This window comes from Grus americana, chromosome 1, assembly GCF_028858705.1.
Source record: "Grus americana isolate bGruAme1 chromosome 1, bGruAme1.mat, whole genome shotgun sequence".
NCBI lineage: Eukaryota > Metazoa > Chordata > Aves > Gruiformes > Gruidae > Grus > Grus americana.
This window is the reverse complement of record NC_072852.1, coordinates 27368502-27390660: the sequence shown is the minus strand read 5'-3', so window position 1 is coordinate 27390660 and position 22159 is coordinate 27368502. Positions and strand designations below refer to the sequence as shown.

At 43.2% G+C, this 22159-nt stretch overlaps 1 protein-coding gene across 8 annotated transcripts in view; it reads right to left on the bottom strand.

The window, feature by feature from the left end:
- The window catches only part of LOC129205687 (ankyrin repeat domain-containing protein 26-like), a 277628-nt gene that overhangs the window by 192032 nt on the left and 63437 nt on the right, over positions 1 to 22159 (bottom strand). Inside the window, exons 41-47 of one of the 8 annotated variants that reach the window (XM_054823705.1) lie at positions 21856 to 22134; positions 20913 to 21148; positions 19892 to 20138; positions 12085 to 12130; positions 10588 to 10631; positions 3502 to 3634; positions 2281 to 2754 (exon numbers count right to left, since the gene is read on the bottom strand). The exons of 2 other annotated variants lie outside the window; for them this stretch is intronic. In XM_054823705.1, the coding sequence (XP_054679680.1) occupies positions 3599 to 3634; positions 10588 to 10631; positions 12085 to 12130; positions 19892 to 20138; positions 20913 to 21148; positions 21856 to 22134 (888 nt within the window). In that variant the 3' untranslated portion in view covers positions 2281 to 2754; positions 3502 to 3598. 5 more of the 8 variants (XM_054823711.1, XM_054823721.1, XM_054823697.1 and 2 more) reach the window with 5 other exon arrangements.

The window sequence follows — 22159 nt, the reverse complement described above, 5'->3', positions numbered from 1 at the left end:
CTTCTATATTTCATGGGATCATGAAGGAACAAGCTGAGGCCAGGGTATCTTAAGAGAGTATGGTCCAGACTGACTTGCTGTGGGGCAGGAAGAATTTTAGCTCCTTAGTCCTCATTTTTTGGTTCTCCTCTGCAGTGCTGACATCTGACCCAACCCTTGCTGCCCCTCAGAGAGCACCTTCTCTCTAGCTCCTCTGATGTGAAGGTGAGCAGGTGGAGGCCACGGCCCTCTTGGGCTGGGGCTGCTTCTATCCCTGCATCCCTGTGAAAACGGCAGCTGGGAAGGGACCAAGTGCAGTGGTACATGGGTACTTGGAGCAGGTTGCAGGATTGATGCACCTCTGTATGAAACAATGATGAAAAGTGCATTATTTGTCACTGCCTTGTTAGGGTCCTGAGCGCATCCTTGACCTCCAGGGGTTTTTTTGAGTTGGCTCAGGGCTGGTGCTGATGTGGTGCAGCTGTGCAGCCTTGGAGCATTCTTGGTTGACCCTGTTTGCCATCACAGGACCTGCTCTGCTCTTCTTGCTCAGGGCCTGTGGGACTGCGTCCTGGCCTGTCAGGCCATTGACCCCACCAGCCTTGCTGTGACTCACAGCTCCTGCCTGGCCAGCCCTGAGGCTCTTGGCACTTGCTACGTTGGCTTCAGTGCAGGGATGAGTATTTCCAGCCAGGTTCTCCTATAGCCAGAGAGCAGAGCTGCTCCTTCAGAGCGAGGGACAGGGCTTTGGATCCCTGGAGGCTGCCAGAGGAGCATCAGCCCTGAGGCACAGAGGCTGAAGCCAGGCACTGCCTGGTGGATCCTGAGCAGGTACAGCTCCTTCCTCATGAAGAGGCCTGAGGAGGTGCATCATTTCAGATGCTGCGTGGTGGCCACCATTTCCTGCTGCTGGCTAAGGCAGCTCTCTAAGCAATGTCCTGCCTGATTTGGGTCCTTCTTTGGAGGTATCTGACCTGCCATGACTCCTGTGGTAGGCTCTGAGGTTCCTCCTGCAGCAGGCAGTTACATTGATTTGTTGGTGAGTAGTACACCGAACGCCAAGGCCAACAAAGAGACATTTACATATGTTCCAGGATGCCACAGGAGAAACATACACAGGAGAAGACACTCTACAGCCGTGCAGACTACAAGACAATGACACACCAACATGGTGGGAAGGTCTGAACAACTTTCCAGGATTAGGCGTATGTGGTAGTTGTAGATGAGGGAGCTTGGAAGCAACTGGAGTAGAGATTTTGGCAAGAACACAGAAAGCAGTGATCCATTTAACAAGTCATAGGTATACACTGGAGCCTAAACAGGATCACTGCATAATTATTTCAGTTTTAAAATTGCTTATGTTTCTGACATAAGCTTGTATAGAAAAGCTACTTCCCTGAGAGTTGCTCTGCTGGAAGCAACGCTCTTTCTAAGCACTCTGAATTCTAAATTTATATAAATCCAAAGCAAAAGCTTTCCTTCACAGTGTTTAGGTATAAGCTCCAATTTAGGCATAAGCTTTGCCTTGTCTTCTCCAAAACTAATCGTGTGCTAAGGCTTAACTCCAACTAGGATTTCTACCTTGAGAAGAAACGCACAATAAAAATGAAAAGGTGTATTTTTCCCTCTTTGGCCTTCAGCATTTTCTCTTTGGTTTGATAAAACTTCCAGCAATTCTCACTGAAACTAGGATTTTAATATGCTAGGCTCAGTAAAGGAACAAGAGATTGAATTTGGCTCCTAGATTTTTGCGTGTGCGTGGGTAATGTGTGTGAAGGTAAAATTTCTCTTTTATTTTCTGGAATGAGTTCAGGTCATAGTAATACCCTGTGGTAGGATCCATCTCACCTGACTGTATATATAGCTTCATTTCACCTATACCTTTCAGCTATCCCTTTCTAGTCAAGAAGAAACATAGGCACTTCTAGAGCATGAATCACCAGACCTGTTTTAAATACCTGCTTTAGGGAGCGATGAATCTCCACTGACTGGCAAAGGAATCTTGAGTGACTTACTCAGATGTAGCATAAGATGATTTCCATCCATTGCCCCCTCCCTGGGAGACAGAAATGTCAATGCAGGCATTTCTTGAAGCCTATTACAATAGTTATGGTTTAAGCTGCAGTTAAGAAAAAATGGACGAGTGCCAAGATTTTGTGTATATTTACAAAATAAGAGGCTGAGATTCTTGCTGGTTTTCTCAAATCTTCATTTCAATGAGTGCACTTTTTATATTCTCCTTTAACAAAACTTTTAGTTGAGTTCCTGAATTAGAGGGTGGGGGGGTGGGGAAGAAGAAAAAAAGAAGGTTTTATTTGTTTCCTCAGTCCAAAATGAATCTTTTGGGCAAAGAAAATTGCAGAACCTACTAGTGCACCTCGGTGTTGTGGTGATGCAGCCCCCCAGGCCACTCTGAGATCTCACGATAAGCCCCATTGTGCTGCTCTCTTGGATACAAGCGCAGTGATTTGGGCATCAGACACTCTCTGGCCACCCCTGGGCCAGCTGCTGCCTGAATTGACTACCAGAAAGACTCAGCACGAATTGTGGCCAGAATGGAGAATACTCACCAAAGTGAATCATCTCAAGGTCCTATAAATAGCGATCCAAAAGTGAGACCCTTTGAGCTCTCTGGGACGGCAGCAGGCTGCATGAGCCAGTACCTCCCCCCGAGCTGGGACGCCTCTCAGCGTAGATTTCACAAAGATTGAAAGTTCGTCCGACGACGATTTCATGAGGACTTAAAGGCCTGATTTCACTAGGTTCACCGGCTGCCTGTTGATGAATGCCGACACATAAAAGTGAGCAATTTATGAAACTCACAGAAAAGGAAATTTTAATCATAGGTTAACCTCTGTGTGTGTGTGCGCGCAATTGGTTCAGAACTATTTGTCTGTCTGTGTGTGTAATTTGATTCAGGATTATTTGTCTGCCTGGCTGTATGTGTGATTTGATTTAACCCCCATCTGTGCGTGCCACCCTGCTGTGAGTTTTGTGCGACCCTTACCATTCCTGAATCTTTAACTAAGTCAATATTTTGATTGTAACAAATTCCACTGAATCTCTCAGTTAAATTGGATGATGATGAAGTGCTGTTAATAATTATACAACCTAATCTTGTGATTTATCTCAAAAATATTAATAAATCCTAAACTGCTGCTAAACCAAAGCCGTGTAACAAAATCTTATTTGCGACAGGCATTGTTATTGTTTTAATGTTAGATTCATGTTCCTTTCTAGGGTACGTATACCTCAAATCTAAGGGACGGGAAAAGCTTTGCTTAAGTGCACCCCGAGGAAGTGTTTCTTTCCCCAGATTTCCTGTGTAACATGCTACCACCAGTTGCTCAGTCGTGTCGTGTTCCATCATGTGGAGTAATACTTGGTGACTGTGACAGCCAGATGTGACATGTCCCTCAAGGAGACACTGCCTGAGGGAAAACGATCATTATTTTGAAACCCATGACATTCTTCAGAAATGAAGTTATAAAAACCCAACCACAATACTCAACAACAGCTTACCCCTCCTTGTTCAGAGAGAAGTCGTCCGATTCTTCCTGCAAAGATCATAAAAGACCAGGCACACTAGCACACAATTAATCCCTTCATCTAGTAAATTTTAATGAGAACAGAAAGGGCTCAGAATTCCATCTGCCTGATAAAAAATGTGATGAGAACAAAACCCAGCATTAAGATTGCAGTGTGAACAGAAATTATACAAACTATTTCCATTTGACTAAGGTTATAATGAGAGCACCAGGACAAGTAAAGGTGTAAATCAGTTCTTTTGACAGCATCAGCATGGCAATTTGATTGTTCTCTATAGATGCTGTGCCAGCTCTTGGCAGGCCTGATATACTGTAGGCTAGGCTAAGTAAGGAAGACACAAAGAAAGACTAAGAACAACATGTATAGTAGCTTATGTAAGGAAAAACAGACCACACAAAGATACTTAGGAAAGAAGGAAAGTAGTCAGTGAGATGAGCTGTGCGATGAAAACACCCGTTTCCTCCACTGCCAAAAGAGTTGTGAGATGCATTCAGAAGACTTACTGACAAGAAAAGTGATTTTGTACCTAGTGAGCTAACGGGGGTGAGCACCTAATGTCAACCACTGTTCCTAGATGTGATAAAGTATAGCTGAGCCTTTCCACTTAGTGGAAGAAACATATTTAAATGAGTCATTCTTTTGTTCTGAGTTCATAGCCGAGATTCCGTCTAGCAAGGCAGGAGGTGGTGCTGAGATTAGCAGCTGTGTTTAATTGCAGAAGAGCAGAGAAGTGTCTGCCTTAAACAGGACGCTTATATACCATAGTGTCAAACTCATAAATGCCAATGATTTTCACAGATCAAATAAATGATAATAGCAAGTTTGTGGTTGCATCTGGTGTAGCTGCAAGTGACTTTCTAATTTATAGCTGGAAACATAATCACTTTAAGATAATATAGAGAAAAAGCCTCAGATCTGCCCCCTGAGTTCTACCACCACTCCATGAGAATGTGACCATGGGGAAGAATAACACAAATGGAGGAACCTATATAGGGCGGTTGCCATCTATGATACATTATCTATCTTCTGAATTTCATACATCAACAGTGCCGATGCTGAGGGGACCAGTCTATCTCTTTGCTCTGACAGACACATAGTAGGTTACAAAATTTCACAGGCACCTTTTGCCACCCCACTAGATGTTACTGCCGGGATCAGCCAGTCTGGTCTTGTTTGCTTCAGAGACTTGAGTAGGTGTTTTGTACCTGCGGTCACATAATTCCACCTCCTAGCCTCTGCTGTGTGAAAGGAAGAAACACATTCTTCCACATTTTTTTTTTAATCAGTCAATAGTAGTTCTAAAGGTAGTGAAAGAAAGTCCAGAGGCTACACGCTGAACATCGTCAGGGAATCCACAAATGACTCTTGCTTACACCAGAGCTAAATTTAGCCCCCTGCAGACCTCTTCAACCTCAAGTGTCTACTTTCCTTAAATGTTCAAACTAGTGATGCATTGGAACACTACACCTAAAAACCTGCCTCTGCATTTGCTGTGACAAACTTTAAATGAATCTGCCCATGAAAACGTGAACACCTTTGCACTGCAGTCAGGCCAGGACAAGTCTCCCAGCCTGGCGCCTTCTCTGAGGGGAGTCTTTGTAAATTGCCCTGGCAACACAGTCTTTGCTCCATGAAAACACATACTCAATGAAAGCAAAACCACCTTTGCCACCTTTCTCCAGCCACCTTTTTCAGATAAGGTCCCCAAACCAAAACACACTCGGTGACTCCTAGCAGATGCGAATTACATTCAAAATGCACACGGTTGCAATGCAATGGCTTTGTGTCTGTTCAGACATGTGGAAAGAGCTATGAAGCAACAGCTGAACATGCTCGATATGATTAAAAGCACACAGGAACAGAAGGAAATGCTCTCAGGGGCTACCTGCTTTGAAATAGCACCAGTCACAGTGACTCTGGAGGAACAATTATCATGAAATAGGTTGAATTCATCTTTGGACACCTGGCCTCATATTACAGAACATGTTTTATGCTATGTATTACAAGCAATCAACTCATCTCATGTTTGCCTAAACACTGCTGAATGATCTTTTCCTAAAGAAAGGTTATATTTTGTCATTGATTATTTTCTTCTTGCTTATTCAGAAAAGACTGCAACATATAAGCTACAAAGACAAGCAATGAATAGGAGATGTAGCAAAAAAATCAAGAACTAGTAGCAGAGAATGTGTATGTGTCCTGGTTTTAGCTGAGAGGGTTGATTTTCTTCATAGTAGCTAGTGTGGGGATATGTTTTGGATTTGTGCTGGAGACAGTGTTGATAATACAGAGATGTTTTTGTTCTATGGACTTCTTGTTGAGCAGTGTTTACACGGGGCCAAGGCCTTTTCTGCTTCTTGCACTGCCCTGCCAGCGGGATGGCTGGGGCTGCACAAGAAGTTGGGAGGAGACACAGACAGGACAGGTGACCCAAACTGACCAAAGGCATATTCCATACTACATGATGTCATGCTCAGTTTATAAGGAGCTTGGGGGAAGGGAAGGGCGGGGCGGCAGCATTCGGAGCAATGGCGTTTGTTTTCCCAAGTAACCGCTACGCATGATGGAGCCCTGCTTCCCTGGAGATGGCTGAACACCTGCCTGCCCATGGGAAGTGGGGAATGAATTCCTTGCTTTGCTTTGCTTGTGCGCGCAGCTTTTGCTTTACCTATTAAACTGTCTTTATCTCAACCCACGAGTTTTCTCACTTTAACTTTTCCAATTCTCTCCTCCATCCCGATGCGGGGGGGAGCGAGTGAGCGGCTGCATGGTGCTTAGCTGCCGGCTGGGGTAAAACCACGACAGTCCTTTTTTGGCGCCCAACGTGGGGCTCGAAGGGTTCGAGATAATGACAGATTTGATTGGAATGTGCTAGATTGAATTTATAGTTGTTATTAGCTATTAATTGGCAGGCTCCTGTGCTTGCCATGGGGCTTGCCTGCCTTACTGTATATTAGAGGCTAGTGCTCGTTAGTGGCTGCTTTTTGCTTTCGCTGCTCGCTGTACTGCTGTACTGCTTATCATCTTACTGTGCTGTGCCTGGGAACGTTTTGATAACAGCAATGGCGATGTGCCTGGCCTGGCAGATGGCCAGGGCACCGCTGTTGTTTCTGTGCTGCTGTCCTGGACAGGCTGGAGCTCCTGTGTGCACTCGAGTCGAAGGGACTGTGACCTGTGGATGAGTCCACGTCGGAGCAGGACACCCCAAGGCGTCTGTGGCTGTGGTTGCATCTGTGCCGCAGCAGGTATATCTCGAAGTGTCTGGGGCCATGGTTGCGTCTGTGCCGCAGCAGGTATATCTCGAAGTGTCTGGGGCCGTGGTTGCGTCTGTGCCGCAGCAGGTATATCTCAAAGTGTCTGGGGCCGTGGTTGCGTCTGTGCCGCAGCAGGTATATCTCGAAGTGTCTGGGGCCGTGGTTGCGTCTGTGCCGCAGCAGGTATATCTCGAAGTGTCTGGGGCCGTGGTTGCGTCTGTGCCGCAGCAGGTATACCTCTGTAAGGATTGTGAGCCAAGGATAAGTCCATCCTGGAGAAGGTACACCTCAAAGCATCTGTGGCAAGGATAAGTCCATGCTGCAGCAGGTACACCTTGAAGCATCAGTGGCTGTGCATGGGGTCATGCTGGAACATTTCAAAGCGTGGGGCTATGGACGAGCCCATGACAGGGCAGGTTTATTTCTGAGAGGACTGAAGTGACTGTGACTGTGGACAAGGCCACGCTGGAGCAAGTATATCTATGAAGGCATTGTGGCCCATGGAGAAGGCCATGCTGGAACAGGTGCACCTCAAAGTGACTGTGGCTGTGGATAAGTCTATGCCACAGCAGGTGTACCCCTGGAGAGACTGTGGCTCGTGGATAAGGCTCCACTTGGAGCAGGTACACCCCTAAGGGACTGCAGTCTGTGGGTAAGTTCAAGCCGGAGCAGGGGCAAGGGGAGGTGTTCATTGCAATGGTAAACTTGATGGTCTGACTCGAAGGGACCAGGGGTGGAGATTGTAATGGAAATACCTTTAAATTGTTGTAACCCATGATTTGAGTTGCATGTTACAGGAATTACTGTAGCAGAAATCACCTGAACCAATGGAGAACGAGCCTTACAAGAAGCAGCGCAAGTGCAGCAGTGGACCTGACCTGAGCTGGTTTTGGTGCCCAGTAACTCCACACGTCAACCACCTCTCCTGTTCTGAGTGATCACCATGGTGAATGGAGCCCAAGGTTGTGGACCAAGTCAACCCAATGGACATTTTGTGGACATTTATGGACATTTTAAAAGGGTGGTCCACAGACTAAGGGAATGATATCAGCATATTATATCAAGGGATGAGAAGGGGGGTGGTGCTTAATGAGGATGTATTGAATTGTGTGGGACCTGAGCATGACGTAAATAGTATGGAATAAGGGGTGGATAATGTCCTGGTTTTGGCTGAGAGGGTTGATTTTCTTCATAGTAGCTAGTGTGGGGATATGTTTTGGATTTGTGCTGGAGACAGTGTTGATAATACAGAGATGTTTTTGTTCTATGGACTTCTTGTTGAGCAGTGTTTACACAGGGCCAAGGCCTTTTCTGCTTCTTGCACTGCCCTGCCAGCGGGATGGCTGGGGCTGCACAAGAAGTTGGGAGGAGACACAGACAGGACAGGTGACCCAAACTGACCAAAGGCATATTCCATACTATATGACGTCATGCTCAGTTTATAAGGAGCTTGGGGGAAGAGAGGAGGGGGGGGCAGCGGCGTTTGGAGCGATGGCGTTTGTCTTCCCAAGTAACCGTTACGCGTGATGGAGCCCTGCTTCCCTGGAGATGGCTGAACACCTGCCTGCCCATGGGAAGTGGTGAATGAATTCCTTGCTTTGCTTTGCTTGTGCGCGCAGCTTTTGCTTTACCTATTAAACTGTCTTTATCTCAACCCACGAGTTTTCTCACTTTAGCTTTTCCAATTCTCTCCCCCATCCCGATGCGGGGGGGGGAGCGAGTGAGCGGCTGCGTGGTGCTTAGCTGCCGGCTGGGGTAAAACCACGACAACATCTAGGGAGAGACGCAACATACAGATGGGCTCGTGATCGAGGGGTGGACCTGACCATGGAGGCCATCACACAAGTCACTCATGAATGTGAAATATGTGCTGCAATCAAGCGAGCAACACGAGCAAAATCTCCCTGGAATAGAGGGCGGTGGCTGGGTTTTCGATACGGCGAGGCCTGGCAGATTGACTATATTGGGCCACTGCCACGAACACGCCAAGGCAAGCGCTACATACTCACCATGGTGGAAGCAACTACTGGCTGGCTAGAGACTTTTCCTGTAAACCATGCCACTGCCCGAAACACCATCCTAGGCCTTGAAAGACAAATTTTATGGCGACATGGTACCCCAGAAAGGATTGAATCAGACAACGGAACTCATTTTCGAAATAACGTCATAAGCTCATGGGCAAAGAAACATGGTATTGAGTGGGTGTATCACATCCCCTATCACCCACAAGCCTCTGGAAAGATCGAGAGATATAATGGACTGTTAAAGACTATGTTGAGGGCATTAGGTAATGGGGCATGGAAGCACTGGGATACAAATTTAGCAGAAGCCACTTGGCTGATTAATACCAGAGGATCTGCTAACCGTCCTGGTCCTGCCCAAACGAAACCCCTACATACTGTGGGAGGAGACAAGGTCCCTGTAGTACACATGGGAAAGTGGCTGGGGAAAGCGGTGTGGATTGCTCCTCCCATGGGAAAAGGCAAACCCATTTCTGGGATTGTCTTCGCTCAAGGACCTGGGTGTACTTGGTGGGTAATGCGGAAGGATGGGGAGACCCGGTGTGTGCCTCAAGGAGATTTAACCTTGGGGTAAAATAATCTGTAATGTGAGTTGTACGTTCTAGGAAGCAATGTAGAAGGAATGACCCAAACCAACGAAGAGCAAGTTTCGCAAGGAGCCAGATGAATGCAACAACAGCCCAAAGCAAGCCGGTGTTGGTGCCCAACAACTGAACCTGAACAGCCATCCTGACAGATTGGGCCCAAGTCATAGCCGGTTCATGAACATCTGGAGGAGCAGAGGAAGCCCATGGAACAGGAGAGTAACATCCATCTATTAAAGGACTGGAGATCATAGTTGATAAGAACTAAATACAATGAAACGGTTATAAAATATATACATATATGTATTAAAGTGTGTGGAGCGTGAGCATGACACAAATGGCGTGGAATAAGGGGTGGAGATTGTATTGGGTCTGGCTGAGATGGAGTTAATTCTCCCCACAGCAGCCCTCATGGTGCTGTGCTGTGTATTGGTAGCTAGCAAACTGTTGATAACACACCAGTGTTTTGGCTACTACTGAGTAGTGCTAGCACACACCAAGGCTGTCTTTCCAACATTTCTTTTTCCCCAGCAGCAGGCTGGGGGTAGGCAAGATCTTGGGAGGGGACACAGCTAGGACAGCTGACCCAAACTGACCAAAGGGATATTCCATACCATATGACATCTGCTCAGCAATAAGAAACTGAGAATAGGGGGAGGAACAGGGCGGGGGCATTCATTGGGTTTTTTTTTTTTTTTTTTTTTTTTTTTAAAAATGTTTGTCTTCCGGAGTAAGGGGTACGCACACTGAAGCCCTACTTCCCAGGAAGTGGCCGGACATCGCCTGCTGATGGGAAGTAGAGAATAATCTTTTGCTTTTTGCTTTGCTTCCGCGCGCGGCTTTTTTGCTTTAGCTACATTAAACTGCCTTTATCTCGACCCACGAGTTTGGGGTTATTTTTTCCATCCTCCTTTCTCCCCTCCCTGCCTTACTGAAGAGGGGAGTGATAGAGCGGCTCTGGGCACCTGGCCCCCAGCCAGGCTCAACCCACCACACTGCAACATACAAATTTTCACAAGTGAACCATGGAACAGGAAACCCTAGACGGCACTATGTAAACAAAATGATTTCCAGAGGCTTTCCCTAGCATTTTGTTCAAATCATGTAATTTTTGGTTAAAACATTACGATATTCCTGTATTGCCCTGCAAAGGGGATCCTGGTCAACGTGGAAATTTTTTGAAAAACCATCAATGGATACCATGGGAGAAGCTCCAGCAGATCCAGCTTCAAGTTCAGCAGTGGCTGGGGAAAAAAGAGACAAGATTCCTGGTGTTACTTCTACAGTAGACAGGGCCACACAAGTCATTGTAAGAACATTACGGGTAACTGCAGACACTACAATCCAGAAAAAAGATTTTAAAACTTCCAAGGGAACGTTACAATGAAAGGGCTAGGCACAAAGGAAGAAACACATTCTTCCACATTTTTTTTTAAATCAGTCAATAGTAGTTCTAAAGGTAGTGAAAGAAATTCCAGAGGCTACACGCTGAACATCGTCAGGGAATCCACAAATGACTCTTGCTTACACCAGAGCTAAATTTAGCCCCCTGCAGACCTCTTCAACCTCAAGTGTCTACTTTCCTTAAATGTTCAAACTAGTGATGCATTGGAACACTACACCTAAAAACCTGCCTCTGCATTTGCTGTGACAAACTTTAAATGAATCTGCCCATGAAAACGTGAACACCTTTGCACTGCAGTCAGGCCAGGACAAGTCTCCCAGCCTGGCGCCTTCTCTGAGGGGAGTCTTTGTAAATTGCCCTGGCAACACAGTCTTTGCTCCATGAAAACACATACTCAATGAAAGCAAAACCACCTTTGCCACCTTTCTCCAGCCACCTTTTTCAGATAAGGTCCCCAAACCAAAACACACTCGGTGACTCCTAGCAGATGCGAATTACATTCAAAATGCACACGGTTGCAATGCAATGGCTTTGTGTCTGTTCAGACATGTGGAAAGAGCTATGAAGCAACAGCTGAACGTGCTCGATATGATTAAAAGCATACAGGAACAGAAGGAAATGCTCTCAGGGGCTACCTGCTTTGAAATAGCACCAGTCACAGTGACTCTGGAGGAACAATTATCATGAAATAGGTTGAATTCATCTTTGGACACCTGGCCTCATATTACAGAACATGTTTTATGCTATGTATTACAAGCAATCAACTCATCTCATGTTTGCCTAAACACTGCTGAATGATCTTTTCCTAAAGAAAGGTTATATTTTGTCATTGATTATTTTCTTCTTGCTTATTCAGAAAAGACTGCAACATATAAGCTACAAAGACAAGCAATGAATAGGAGGTGTAGCAAAAAAGTCAAGAACTAGTAGCAGAGAATGTGTATGGTATGGTTTGGTGCTGAATGCAGTTGTACATGGAAGGAAAAGTGATGGCTGAAGTCTATAAAAATCTTGTCTCAGGGCTTCTTTTATATTTGATGTTTGTGCTTGAGGATTAACTGTAGTGAAAGGTGACTTCAGCTTAATTCACGTGTATCTGTGTGAGGAAAATGGGTTCATTTTTTTGCACTTGTTTTTTTTCAGGCAACTGCATCCAAGTCTAAACTGGAAAGCTAGCAGAAAAAACTCCTAGGACTTAGGCACTTAGAGCTCGACAACTTTCAAGCCATTATTTTCAAGAGTTAGGAACTGTCATCTTCCTTAAAAACACTCCCAACATAATGACACATTACCCTGTTCAAGTTCTTTAGTGATTTTTTCATCCAGTTCCTGCCGTACCTAGAATTATACAGTAAACACACAGTTAGTATTTTAACAGTTCCATTTTTGTAGTATTAAACTTCTGTAACATTCCTAAAGCCCACACATAATGTGATAAAACCTAAAAATATCATCCCAAATAGAGAAATCTTGGTTTGGGGTTTGATTTTTAATGAAGACAAACTTCTGGTCAGCCAGGCTCATTCTCATCGCTGAGTGACATTAACTGTAGCACAGAACAATCTGTAACCCACCAGCTGGATTACAACTGGGCATTTGAAAAATACACGGGAAGAAAGCACAGTGGAGTTATTACAATGAAGGTATGGCTGAAGTCTATCATCAAATACATGAGCAGAATGTCAGCTAAATGCTGAGATAAGCACAAATGCCATCCATAGGGACTAATTCAGTTGAGGCTGGCTTCTGCAACTTCATAAGAGAGGAGATGCAACAGCAGCTGCTGCAGGATTGACATATTCCATTGTCTAGAAAAAAGCATGCACCACTATTCTTCTATTCTCCACTGTAAGATGGAAAACTGAAAGAGTTCCTACAGATCGCACCAAGATTTTTCTTTATTGTTATTGCAAATACTGTGACACACACACATAAAAATATAAGAACACACAATTTTTTCTTGCAATCTTGTATGAAGAAAAGATAGCGACAGCTACAGCTTCTACACAGCAAGTGCTGTGGGTTTTATTATGTAAGCAAAATCAGCTTGGATCACTACAAAGGATCACTTATCCCCTTCTCCCCTAGAAGGTGGTTATTGCTACCAATTCAGTTATTCTCACTTATGATTCTGACTTCAAAGTCTTCATAAGAAGAAACAGACCTTTTGAAGAGTCATAGTCCAAGTGCTATACACTGTTGTTTACATTTGATAATATTTGTGACTCCTCCATTTTTTCCACCAAGTCCGTGACACATAAGTGATTTTCAAAATAGATACCATACAGCTTCCAGGCCTATGATGGCCATTAAGATGCTGAAGGGCTTGGCCCATGTGAGCTATGTGGAGAGGCTGACTGTGACCATTTCTTTACTGGAGTAGAGAAAGCTCAGGGGGACCTTATCTATAAATACTTGGTGGGGGCAGTAAAGAAGAGGGAGCCAGACTCTTCTCAGTGGTGCTATGTAAAAGAACAAGAGGAATGGGCACAAATCGAAATAGAGAAAATTTCATTTTAACATAAGGAATTTTTTTTTTTTTTTTAATGTAAGCATGGTCAAACTCTGAAACAAGTTGCCCAGAAAAGGCTGTGGAATGTCCATCCTTGGAGATGTACAAAAACCTGGCTAGACATAACCCTGAGCAACTTGCTATGGTTGACCCTGCTTTGAGCAGGGGTGGGGTTGGACTAGACAATCTTCAGAGACCCCTTCCACCCTCACTCATTCTGCGATTCTCTGATTTTAGTACCAAATCCCTGAAAGAATAAGTATTTATTTTATGAAATGAGCAGGCTCACCTAGCAACATACTAATGAAGAGAAGAACTGAAACACTGTACAATGTACTCAACAGGCCATAGAGAGCAAGAGCCTCAGTAAGGGAAAAGCAGTAACAGGCAGTAACTCCAAGGACTAAAGAAGTGGAGCCATAAACCAGCAAAGTTGAGGGAAGGGCCCTCTCTCCAGGACTACAGGGATAGTTGCGACCAAATTCAACAGCTCCTCCAGGGGAAGAACCACTCAGTGGTACTTTGTTGGAATAGTCTGTGCCTTCACAGCTAGAAAAAGAGAGCAGGGAGCTGAAAGGACAATGAAAAAGGACCCATCAAATCCCCAAACCTCTATTTGTTTTCAAGCAGGTAACAAGCAGCAGCAACATCCTAGGGAAAAGGGGGCCCCTAACACATGACGTGAGAGATCGGTAACAGAAAAAAGCAGGAAAACTAATGCTTAGACCAAAACACAACCCAAACCCAGGACCAATCCTAAGCAAAGCAGCTGTAGGTGAGGTGTTAGAATAAACCACTCTTCCTGGTTTCTGGAGCCTTCACAATGACCAGAAGGCCCACGGGACACTCTGCAACATGCGTGGATGAATCACGACAAGAAAAAGGATCTTGTTTTGCTCTTATTCTTTCCATTACATTGCGATTCTCATCCATGTCCAAGGAAAGAGGAATAGGTGGAAATGAAGCCAACGCACTGATTTCTGAAAAGGGAATGAAGAGCCAGGCAAAATACACCCCTGAGGGCTGTAATCTGTCTCCACTGTTCTCATTCCTCCAAACCCCCTGGGAAAAGGCATCACAGCTGACTATCCCAAATCTCCTGAACAGCAAGGATGACAGTTTCAGATTCCAGAAAAACTTCTGCCAGACTACAGTCACAGAACTTGAAAGCAGAACAGTGATTGTTCTCTCTTCTGTACTAAGTCCCACGCTGAAGTACTTCTCATCTCACTGCACATCTCTTCAGGCAGCAACATACTGGGTTCCCTTGCAACAGTCCCCTTCTCAATAATTCTTTTTCAAAAAGTGGTATTGACTTACTGCTTACCCACATGGGTTGCTTGAGCACAAAGTAAGTTGGATCCTGTAAGACTCCATGAGCTGATAATCAGAGTCTAGGAACTCAACTTCAGAACAGTACTGGTATTCCAGATGCAAGTGCTGACAATACTAGCAAGAACTTTTTGAACATCAGAACTGGCAAGGAGGGTAAACCAGCCTACTCCTATAATGGAACTTCTTTAAACTGTAACAGATGAAATCCATACATTGTCATCTTATAGACGGTTAACTCCCACAGAAGCCATAACATTACAAATACGTAAGCATGAAAGTACTCTGCAGCAGTCATTCTGTCACTCAGACAAACTAACAAGTTTGAAATATTTGCAGTATTAGGAAAACAGGAATGCATCAGTAAGCTTTAACCAAAATCTAACAGCATAAATAGACAAAACATTTCCAGTATAAAATACCACCCAACATTAAACAATACTGACTACAAACCTTGTCATGGATTTGGCTGCAGAGAAGAGAGAAAAGAACAGGTTTTTTGATTAAGGAGATGAAGAAGAAAGAAAAATGGCCTGAAGTTCAAAGGTCTTTAGTGAGAAATACGGCCTACTACATAAATGAAGCAAGTAAAAAAGCTAGCAATACAAAGACTGCTACAATACAAGAGTGTAGATGGAAAATGAAATCAGGAAAGAAACAAAAAGTGAGAGAGTAGGCAGCAGACATTCCCTTTTTCGTGTTACATAGGCAAATTGATTTCTTAAATCCACCAATTCGTATTGGTTGCAGCTAGCAGAATTCACCATCATTTTCTATGTCAAGATACCCACATTCATTTTCACCAGCCTTTCACATACCTGTTAGGTTTAACAAATGTCAAGTTGAAATCCTAACAATGGCATTCCAGTCCCAAAACCTCCTTACAGCAGACATTCCATGCCTTAGTCTACAGACTAAAGCAGCAGCTCCCAAATTATGGTACACAGACACTAGCGTTACCTCACGTTTGTGTTTCATCCACTTGACTCAACTTAGTTCTGAATGGTAACATGCCAATTCATGAGCAGTTTGGGAGTCAGTAGACCAGATCACCAAAAGATCAAAGATCTCTTGACTCCTGTAAAGGACAGGCAATACACATGCACATCCTTCTTATGACACAAGTCCTACTATGAAACAAATTTTGGCCAACCTCCTGCCAGAACATAACAAACTGCTAGTTGCTACAGTTGTTGTTTTTAATTACATGCACAGAATTTTTCAAGTACTTGTAACTTATTCATTACTGGAGCTCTAATAAAAATACAACCAACCAAAAACCCCAAAGACGTTTGCAGATGATTGGTATTTTTCTGGTTAATTACTTGTGTCAATATGAACTTTTTTATATTTTTCAAGATACTTTTGCACTTCCATTTCAAGGTTATTAATTTCTGTAGCATATATATTTGATAAGCAGAAAGGGGCTACACTGTAATGGAACACATTTATTTCTGTTTTTTTAAGAATAAAATGCTCATTTTTTGCTGAGCTTGCAACATGTCCATCTTTAAAATGCAAGGCTATATGCATAATCACTGATATTTGCCTCTCATGTCAAGTAGTGGTTTAGGAAAACCATGAAATCTTTCAAGCTTTTAAGCTCCAAATTCCTTAGTTATGTCTAAAAGGTAACTGTGTCCACTTGCCAGAGGAGCACTTCTTCCTCTTATTGGCATCGGCACCATTTACCAATGTTTTTTCCAACAGTTGCATGGATGAAGAATTAATGCCAGCATTTTGAATACTAGCAGTATGAAGTATTTTCACCTCCTTGCCCATGAAACTATTTAAAAGCTTGTCCATAAACCAAATTTACATAAACATCCCCCTCTTAAGAATCCTCTACTTCAAATAGCCTTTCTCACCTTGAGGAAGTGACTGTGAACACCAAATCTGCACAGAGAGCTTTGACTTAAAAAAAAAAAAAAAAAGTGCAAGAGGACTACCTGAGGCACACTGCAATTTAAGCTCCTTAACTCCCTGTCATTATGAGCTTTAGTGGTAGGAACACTTGTAATCTCCAGCCAAGATGGCACTGCTCAGCTTGAATTTAAAGGCAAGACAAATTCTGTAGAAGAGAAAAAAGTCTGTGGAGTTACTGGAAAAAATCTGAGGCATAATTGAAGCAAATAGTGAAGAAAAGGCTTAGAGTCAGAGAAACTCTTCTGTCTTTAAATAATCTGGTAACAGCATAACTGGCTAAGTACTTCAAAATAGACTAAAACTGTCATCTCTGAATTCTTCCCTCGTGCTCCAACTTGTCTACTGAATGACACAGGACTCCTGCAGACATGACAACACAGACTGTGCATCTGGTAATTCTGCTTTTGGAAACTGATTGCAATTCACCACCCATTACTGTACGCAGAGGGATACACGCAAGTTTTTCCCTTTTGTTACTGCCTGACTGTCCTTAAAGCCTTATTTTCCAAATCAATCCACCTTTTTTTGATGCACGTCAGGAATCCTGTACTTTCAGTTCCTCAGAGATACAGTATGACTTCAAACACCCTTAATGACATACTGCACACAGTTGAGGAAACTTAAGCTAGCAGTTCTAAGTGACATATCCACTTAGATGCCCATCCTCTAGCAACTACTGCACCTCTGCGAACTCTGTTCCTTTTTTCTGAAGGATTCTGCAAGAGAAGAGCGGGTTTTAAGACTTTCCTGAATAGATTGAACATTGAGTGACTTGAGGCTACAGACAGTGCCATTACAATTTGTCTCAGTTGTTCCCTAACTAGTGGTTACAGGAAGAAATATCACAAAAAGATGTGCAGCTGGAGTTAGTAACAGGGAAGATAAATTCACACCGGTAATTCTAAGTCCCAGAGAGCAGCCTTTTGCTTTGATTGAGGGACAACACGCATGCTGAGGTTTCCAGCTTTTTCTTAAGAGAACCCGGTCGAAATGGCAAGAAATGGGTAAGTTCTCTGAAGGTTTAGCAATAGTTTTACTCACCTTCGTTCAGAGAAGAACATTTTAGAATTTAATACTATATTCGAATTAAAGGCTAATCCCAAGAAGACAAACTGTGTATAGCAAGAGCAATTATCCTCAGCTCCTCTGTTGACAACAAAGTAAAAGTCTCTGTAGGTTGTAAACAAGATCAGAGAAAACTTCAGGGGACTAAGTCCTACTAACAAAACTGCACTAAGGAGGAGAAATTTAGGTATATAGGAAAGCCCCCAAACTAACAAACAGAAAATCCCACCTGACGTCAGTAATGGGAGACTGGGGAAATGTCATACATGATTGTTCAACTTCCTTGCGAGTCTGCTCAAGGCTGATGGGTTTTTTGATTCTGTTTTTTAAATCTTCGAAGCAAAGCCTCCAAAACACAGTACCAAAACCTAAAAGCATTCCCAGCATGGCAATCCATCACAAAATGTAAGAGACATGCTCTGAAAAGAAACCTTACGGTTGCTGTTGAACTCAGGACACTGAGTGAGAACAGTATCACCATTCTCAGATCTAATGCACACTCTTCTTGGAATCAGCTCGAATGTTTTTCACAAGTAAATTTGCAAACCATTTTTCACAAAACATTGAAGCAGCCTATGTAATGATTTGAAATATATATGTGCATATATTAGCAACTGGATAAAACAATGAGTTATGAAATAGCCTTTTAAAATATTTAATTTCTGTAATATATTTAAGGGAAGCTAGTAAACCAGTAAAGGCATCTATCTTGATACTGACAAAACTTTGAGATGCCCAGAGAGTTCCAGTTTCTTCTGGAAAATTAAAATGGAAAGGACTACCTGAAGAATGTTGCTGCAATTCAGTTAAGAGGTACTGAGTACTCTTTCTTTCCCTTTTTTGCCCTATTTCTTCTTCTTCAAAAAAGGCACAACTGTTAACTGTTCTTTTAAACTAGGGCAGCTTTTTTCCTAGAAGTGGGATGGTTTCCCTCCTTTGCCTTTCCTTCAACATCTAGCTCCCATCTCTGTCCTTTTTTTCTCCTCACTTGTTCCCTGCTCCCTATCCTCTTGTTCCCTTGTCCTGGCCTTCTCTGTCTTTCACTTTTGCAGCAGGTCCCTGAATTTGCCTCCTTTCCACAAGCTGCAGGCAGAACAGCCCCTGCAGATGGTACAGTACCAATTGCCTCCTGAGTTCTTCCTGTAATGTGTGTCTACCTCTCTGACCTGAAAAAAACAAACACATTCACAGGCATACAGAAAAGTTATCTCTGTAACTGCCACTGCTACACATTAGCTACACTGCTTTGCCCAGGTTTTTGGTTTGGGTTTTGTTTTTTTTTTTAAACCAGGTGCAGCATGTAAACACTGTTTAAATGGGTTCCTCCCAATGTGGATGGGACCATTGAACCAAGATGGACTTAGCAGCGAGTGAATACTTCTCACGTTTCTTCAACAACGGAATATGCGAGGGACAGAACACTGACTGAACAGAGAAGCTTGTCCATGCCTCAATCCTATGCTAGGTGAGAAACTGATTACAGCTATTGACATCTAGTTTCCAAATCTCGTGATATGATGTTCACCATTCTGTGAGGGACGTACTATCATGCTGACTGCTAATTACAGGGCATACTTTGACCAGAGGTATTGCAGAGGTTGCAGCATTGCTGCAAAATTAGAAAGTTGTGAAGACTTCCCAAGGAGTAGTTAACTTTACCTTTTCATGTAATAACACATAGCAGGAACTACAAAACCAAATGCCTCCGCACTGAAATTTCTCACTGAAAGTGAGAAGTTACGTGATCCCATTCATATCATCATATTTTTGAAGCATCCCTTTGTTGGTATTAATGTACTAAAACAAGTTCCAGCGAAGAAACTGCTAGAATGAAGATCTAATGAAGAAGGAAAAGGTGTCTCCAAGATGCCTGATGGGATTTTGCACTCAGCATGAAGTTAGCCATTTTAAATAGGTCATGCATACTGTACATTCAAAATCTAATGAAGAGCTTAGGTGGGAACTTCCTATGCCACAGTATTCTCTACCACAGTTTCTCTTGTAAAAGAATGTAGTTACATAGTTCATTATTTAGTGGTCAGTATTTTTTGGTCTGTGAACACTCTTGGAAATCTGTACAACCCTGACGACCAGAAGTCTTCAACCCCACCACAAAGTTGTGTACTGTTTGGATGATTAGTAGCTGTTTTGGCATATTAGACCATATGGTTTGGAACTATAAATGGATTCTAACTTTAGGCTAAAAAGCACAGCCTTGCTTACTGCTTTAGCAGTAGTTGAGAACAGTATTTCAAAATGCTTACCTTAGCCACATAGGCTTCAACTCTGTTTCTCGATGCTAATGCGTTCCCAGTTGGGCTTAGGAAGCTTCCTCCTAGACTTACACTTCTGTTCAGTGCCAAATTGTTGCCAAGGTGTCCCAGTTCAGCTGAATACAGAACAGGACTTGCAGCCAGACCTCCACTGACAATGCTGCTTGCGATTAAAGATTTGCTTCTATGGCGCTCCTGAAGAAGCTTAGCGTTGGCTTCTGCTAGTCTCTCATTAGCCCTGAAACATTCAGAGGTGTACAAAGAATTATCTTTCTTAGCAACACTTTTCACAAAGTTACCTTCCAAGTCTTTGACTATTATTTGACTTCTGAAAGCGAAAGGGCTTAAGAGCATCCAAAACAAGAACCTTCGATCTGAGGGTTTTTCTGGAGAGCCTATTTTTTAAGATGTCGTACTACCTGCAAGGAGCAGCAAGAGTTACCAACACTTAGGACTTCTCAGCATTAGGGCTTCAGAGCAATCTGTGAATGCCATGTGTTTACATAGCTTCTTCTGAAAGGCAGGTCACCTGCATAAGAACTCTGGGCTACCCTCCCTTTCCCAAGGAAAGCTCAAACCTCAGACACTGCTGACTTACTGCTGAAATGGAAGCCAAAAAAGATTTTTTTTTTTTTGCTTCACAGAATCAAATTCTGTTCTCTGAAGGGCCTATCTTTATTCAAGCAGTAAAGGACATGAAATTTATCTTTTCTGCTATACACAGAGTAAGAGGAAGAGATTATTAGAGATTGGCAAAAAGGCTGCCTGTTAAAAAACAACTTAAAAAAATACGCTATTAATGCCATGATCAGTGGTGTTACTGCTGGAACACTGAAGAGAAATGAAGACAGTTCTAATGAAGGGGAAGGGTCTTAAGGTACTTTCCTCACAAATACACCATTTTATGCTTACATACATAATACTGACCAGATGTAGAAGAGGGATTTTAGGAGGAAAATGCATGAGGAAGAAGTAGTATCTTATTACCACTCCAAAAACCGCATGGACTTACCTTTGCAGTTTATTGGCTAGGCATCTTCTAATTTTTACTTCCTCCAGATACAGCCCTTTGTACCTTTCCACTTCTGCCTGTGTGGATTCTTTTTGAAAAATACTGTCTTTCTGGGTACTTTTTATCCTGTCCAATTCACATTCGAGATCTCTAATTCTGTGTTTTAGCTGGTTTCTCAGTGAAGCATGATGATTGGCTCTGATTTGTTCTAATCTGTCCTGGGAGGCTGCCTGCGTCTGAAGCAGATAATGCAATTTCAACCACCGCAAAGAAAAAGAGAACTCTCCCCGCCAGTCAACTGCACATACCCAATTTCAAGGGCCCAACTTCACTCAGTGAGGCAACTGTGTCTCCTCACTACCATCAGCAAATCAACGCAGAACTCTGGAACTACCATCTTAAATAATTGTTTTCATTCAGAAAGAACCCCCCTCTTAGCACTATTATTCATCAAAGGTACTAATGAAAGAATGCTATCTCTGTAGGACAGGGCATATAGAAAAGGATTCCTCAAGGAAATGATGAGGATCCCTCAACTCCAACAGCCCCCCCACCCCCATCACCTTCGGTGACTTCTTTTCTGAGCACTTTCCCCTGTACAATTAACAAAGCAGGACCTGTATGTCTGGCCATGACAACTGTAAGTTGTGCTACTCATTCAAGGATGAACAGCAAGAACAAGGCCAGTGGACAGCAATACCCCTCCGAGAACTGCAAAATGGAAATCTGCCTTGGGCAAGCTTTTGATTCAGGGACCTGCAGGCACGTTACACACATACGAAAGCACTGTTGCCCAACTGTATTCCCTTCTCCCACTGCCCTTCAGGAAAGAAGTACAGCCCTAACACACAGAATCAGGCACCAAAAATAAAATACTAAAAAATGATGATCACAACAAAAGTATATAATAGAGACTAAAGACACAAGTGAGAAATTCACTTACCTGCAAAAACAGATTCACTTCTTGTAGTCTTTGTCTTATTTCTTGTCTGGTTCGTTCTTCCATCTCCCTTTTATATTGTTCTATTTGGCTATGATCCACCATGTTAGTCTCCAAATGATGTTTGAGGTTAGCCACCTCTTCTTTCAGCTGGCATTTGCTCTTCTCCAGTTCTTCATGGTTCCCATGCATGGTGGACAGTTCTCGCAAATCCTGATTTTGTGCTTCTAGTTGCATGCATTTTTTAGACTCTATTTCCAGCTGCTGGGAATGTTCACCAACCTGTAGATAGAGAAAAAAAGAAAAA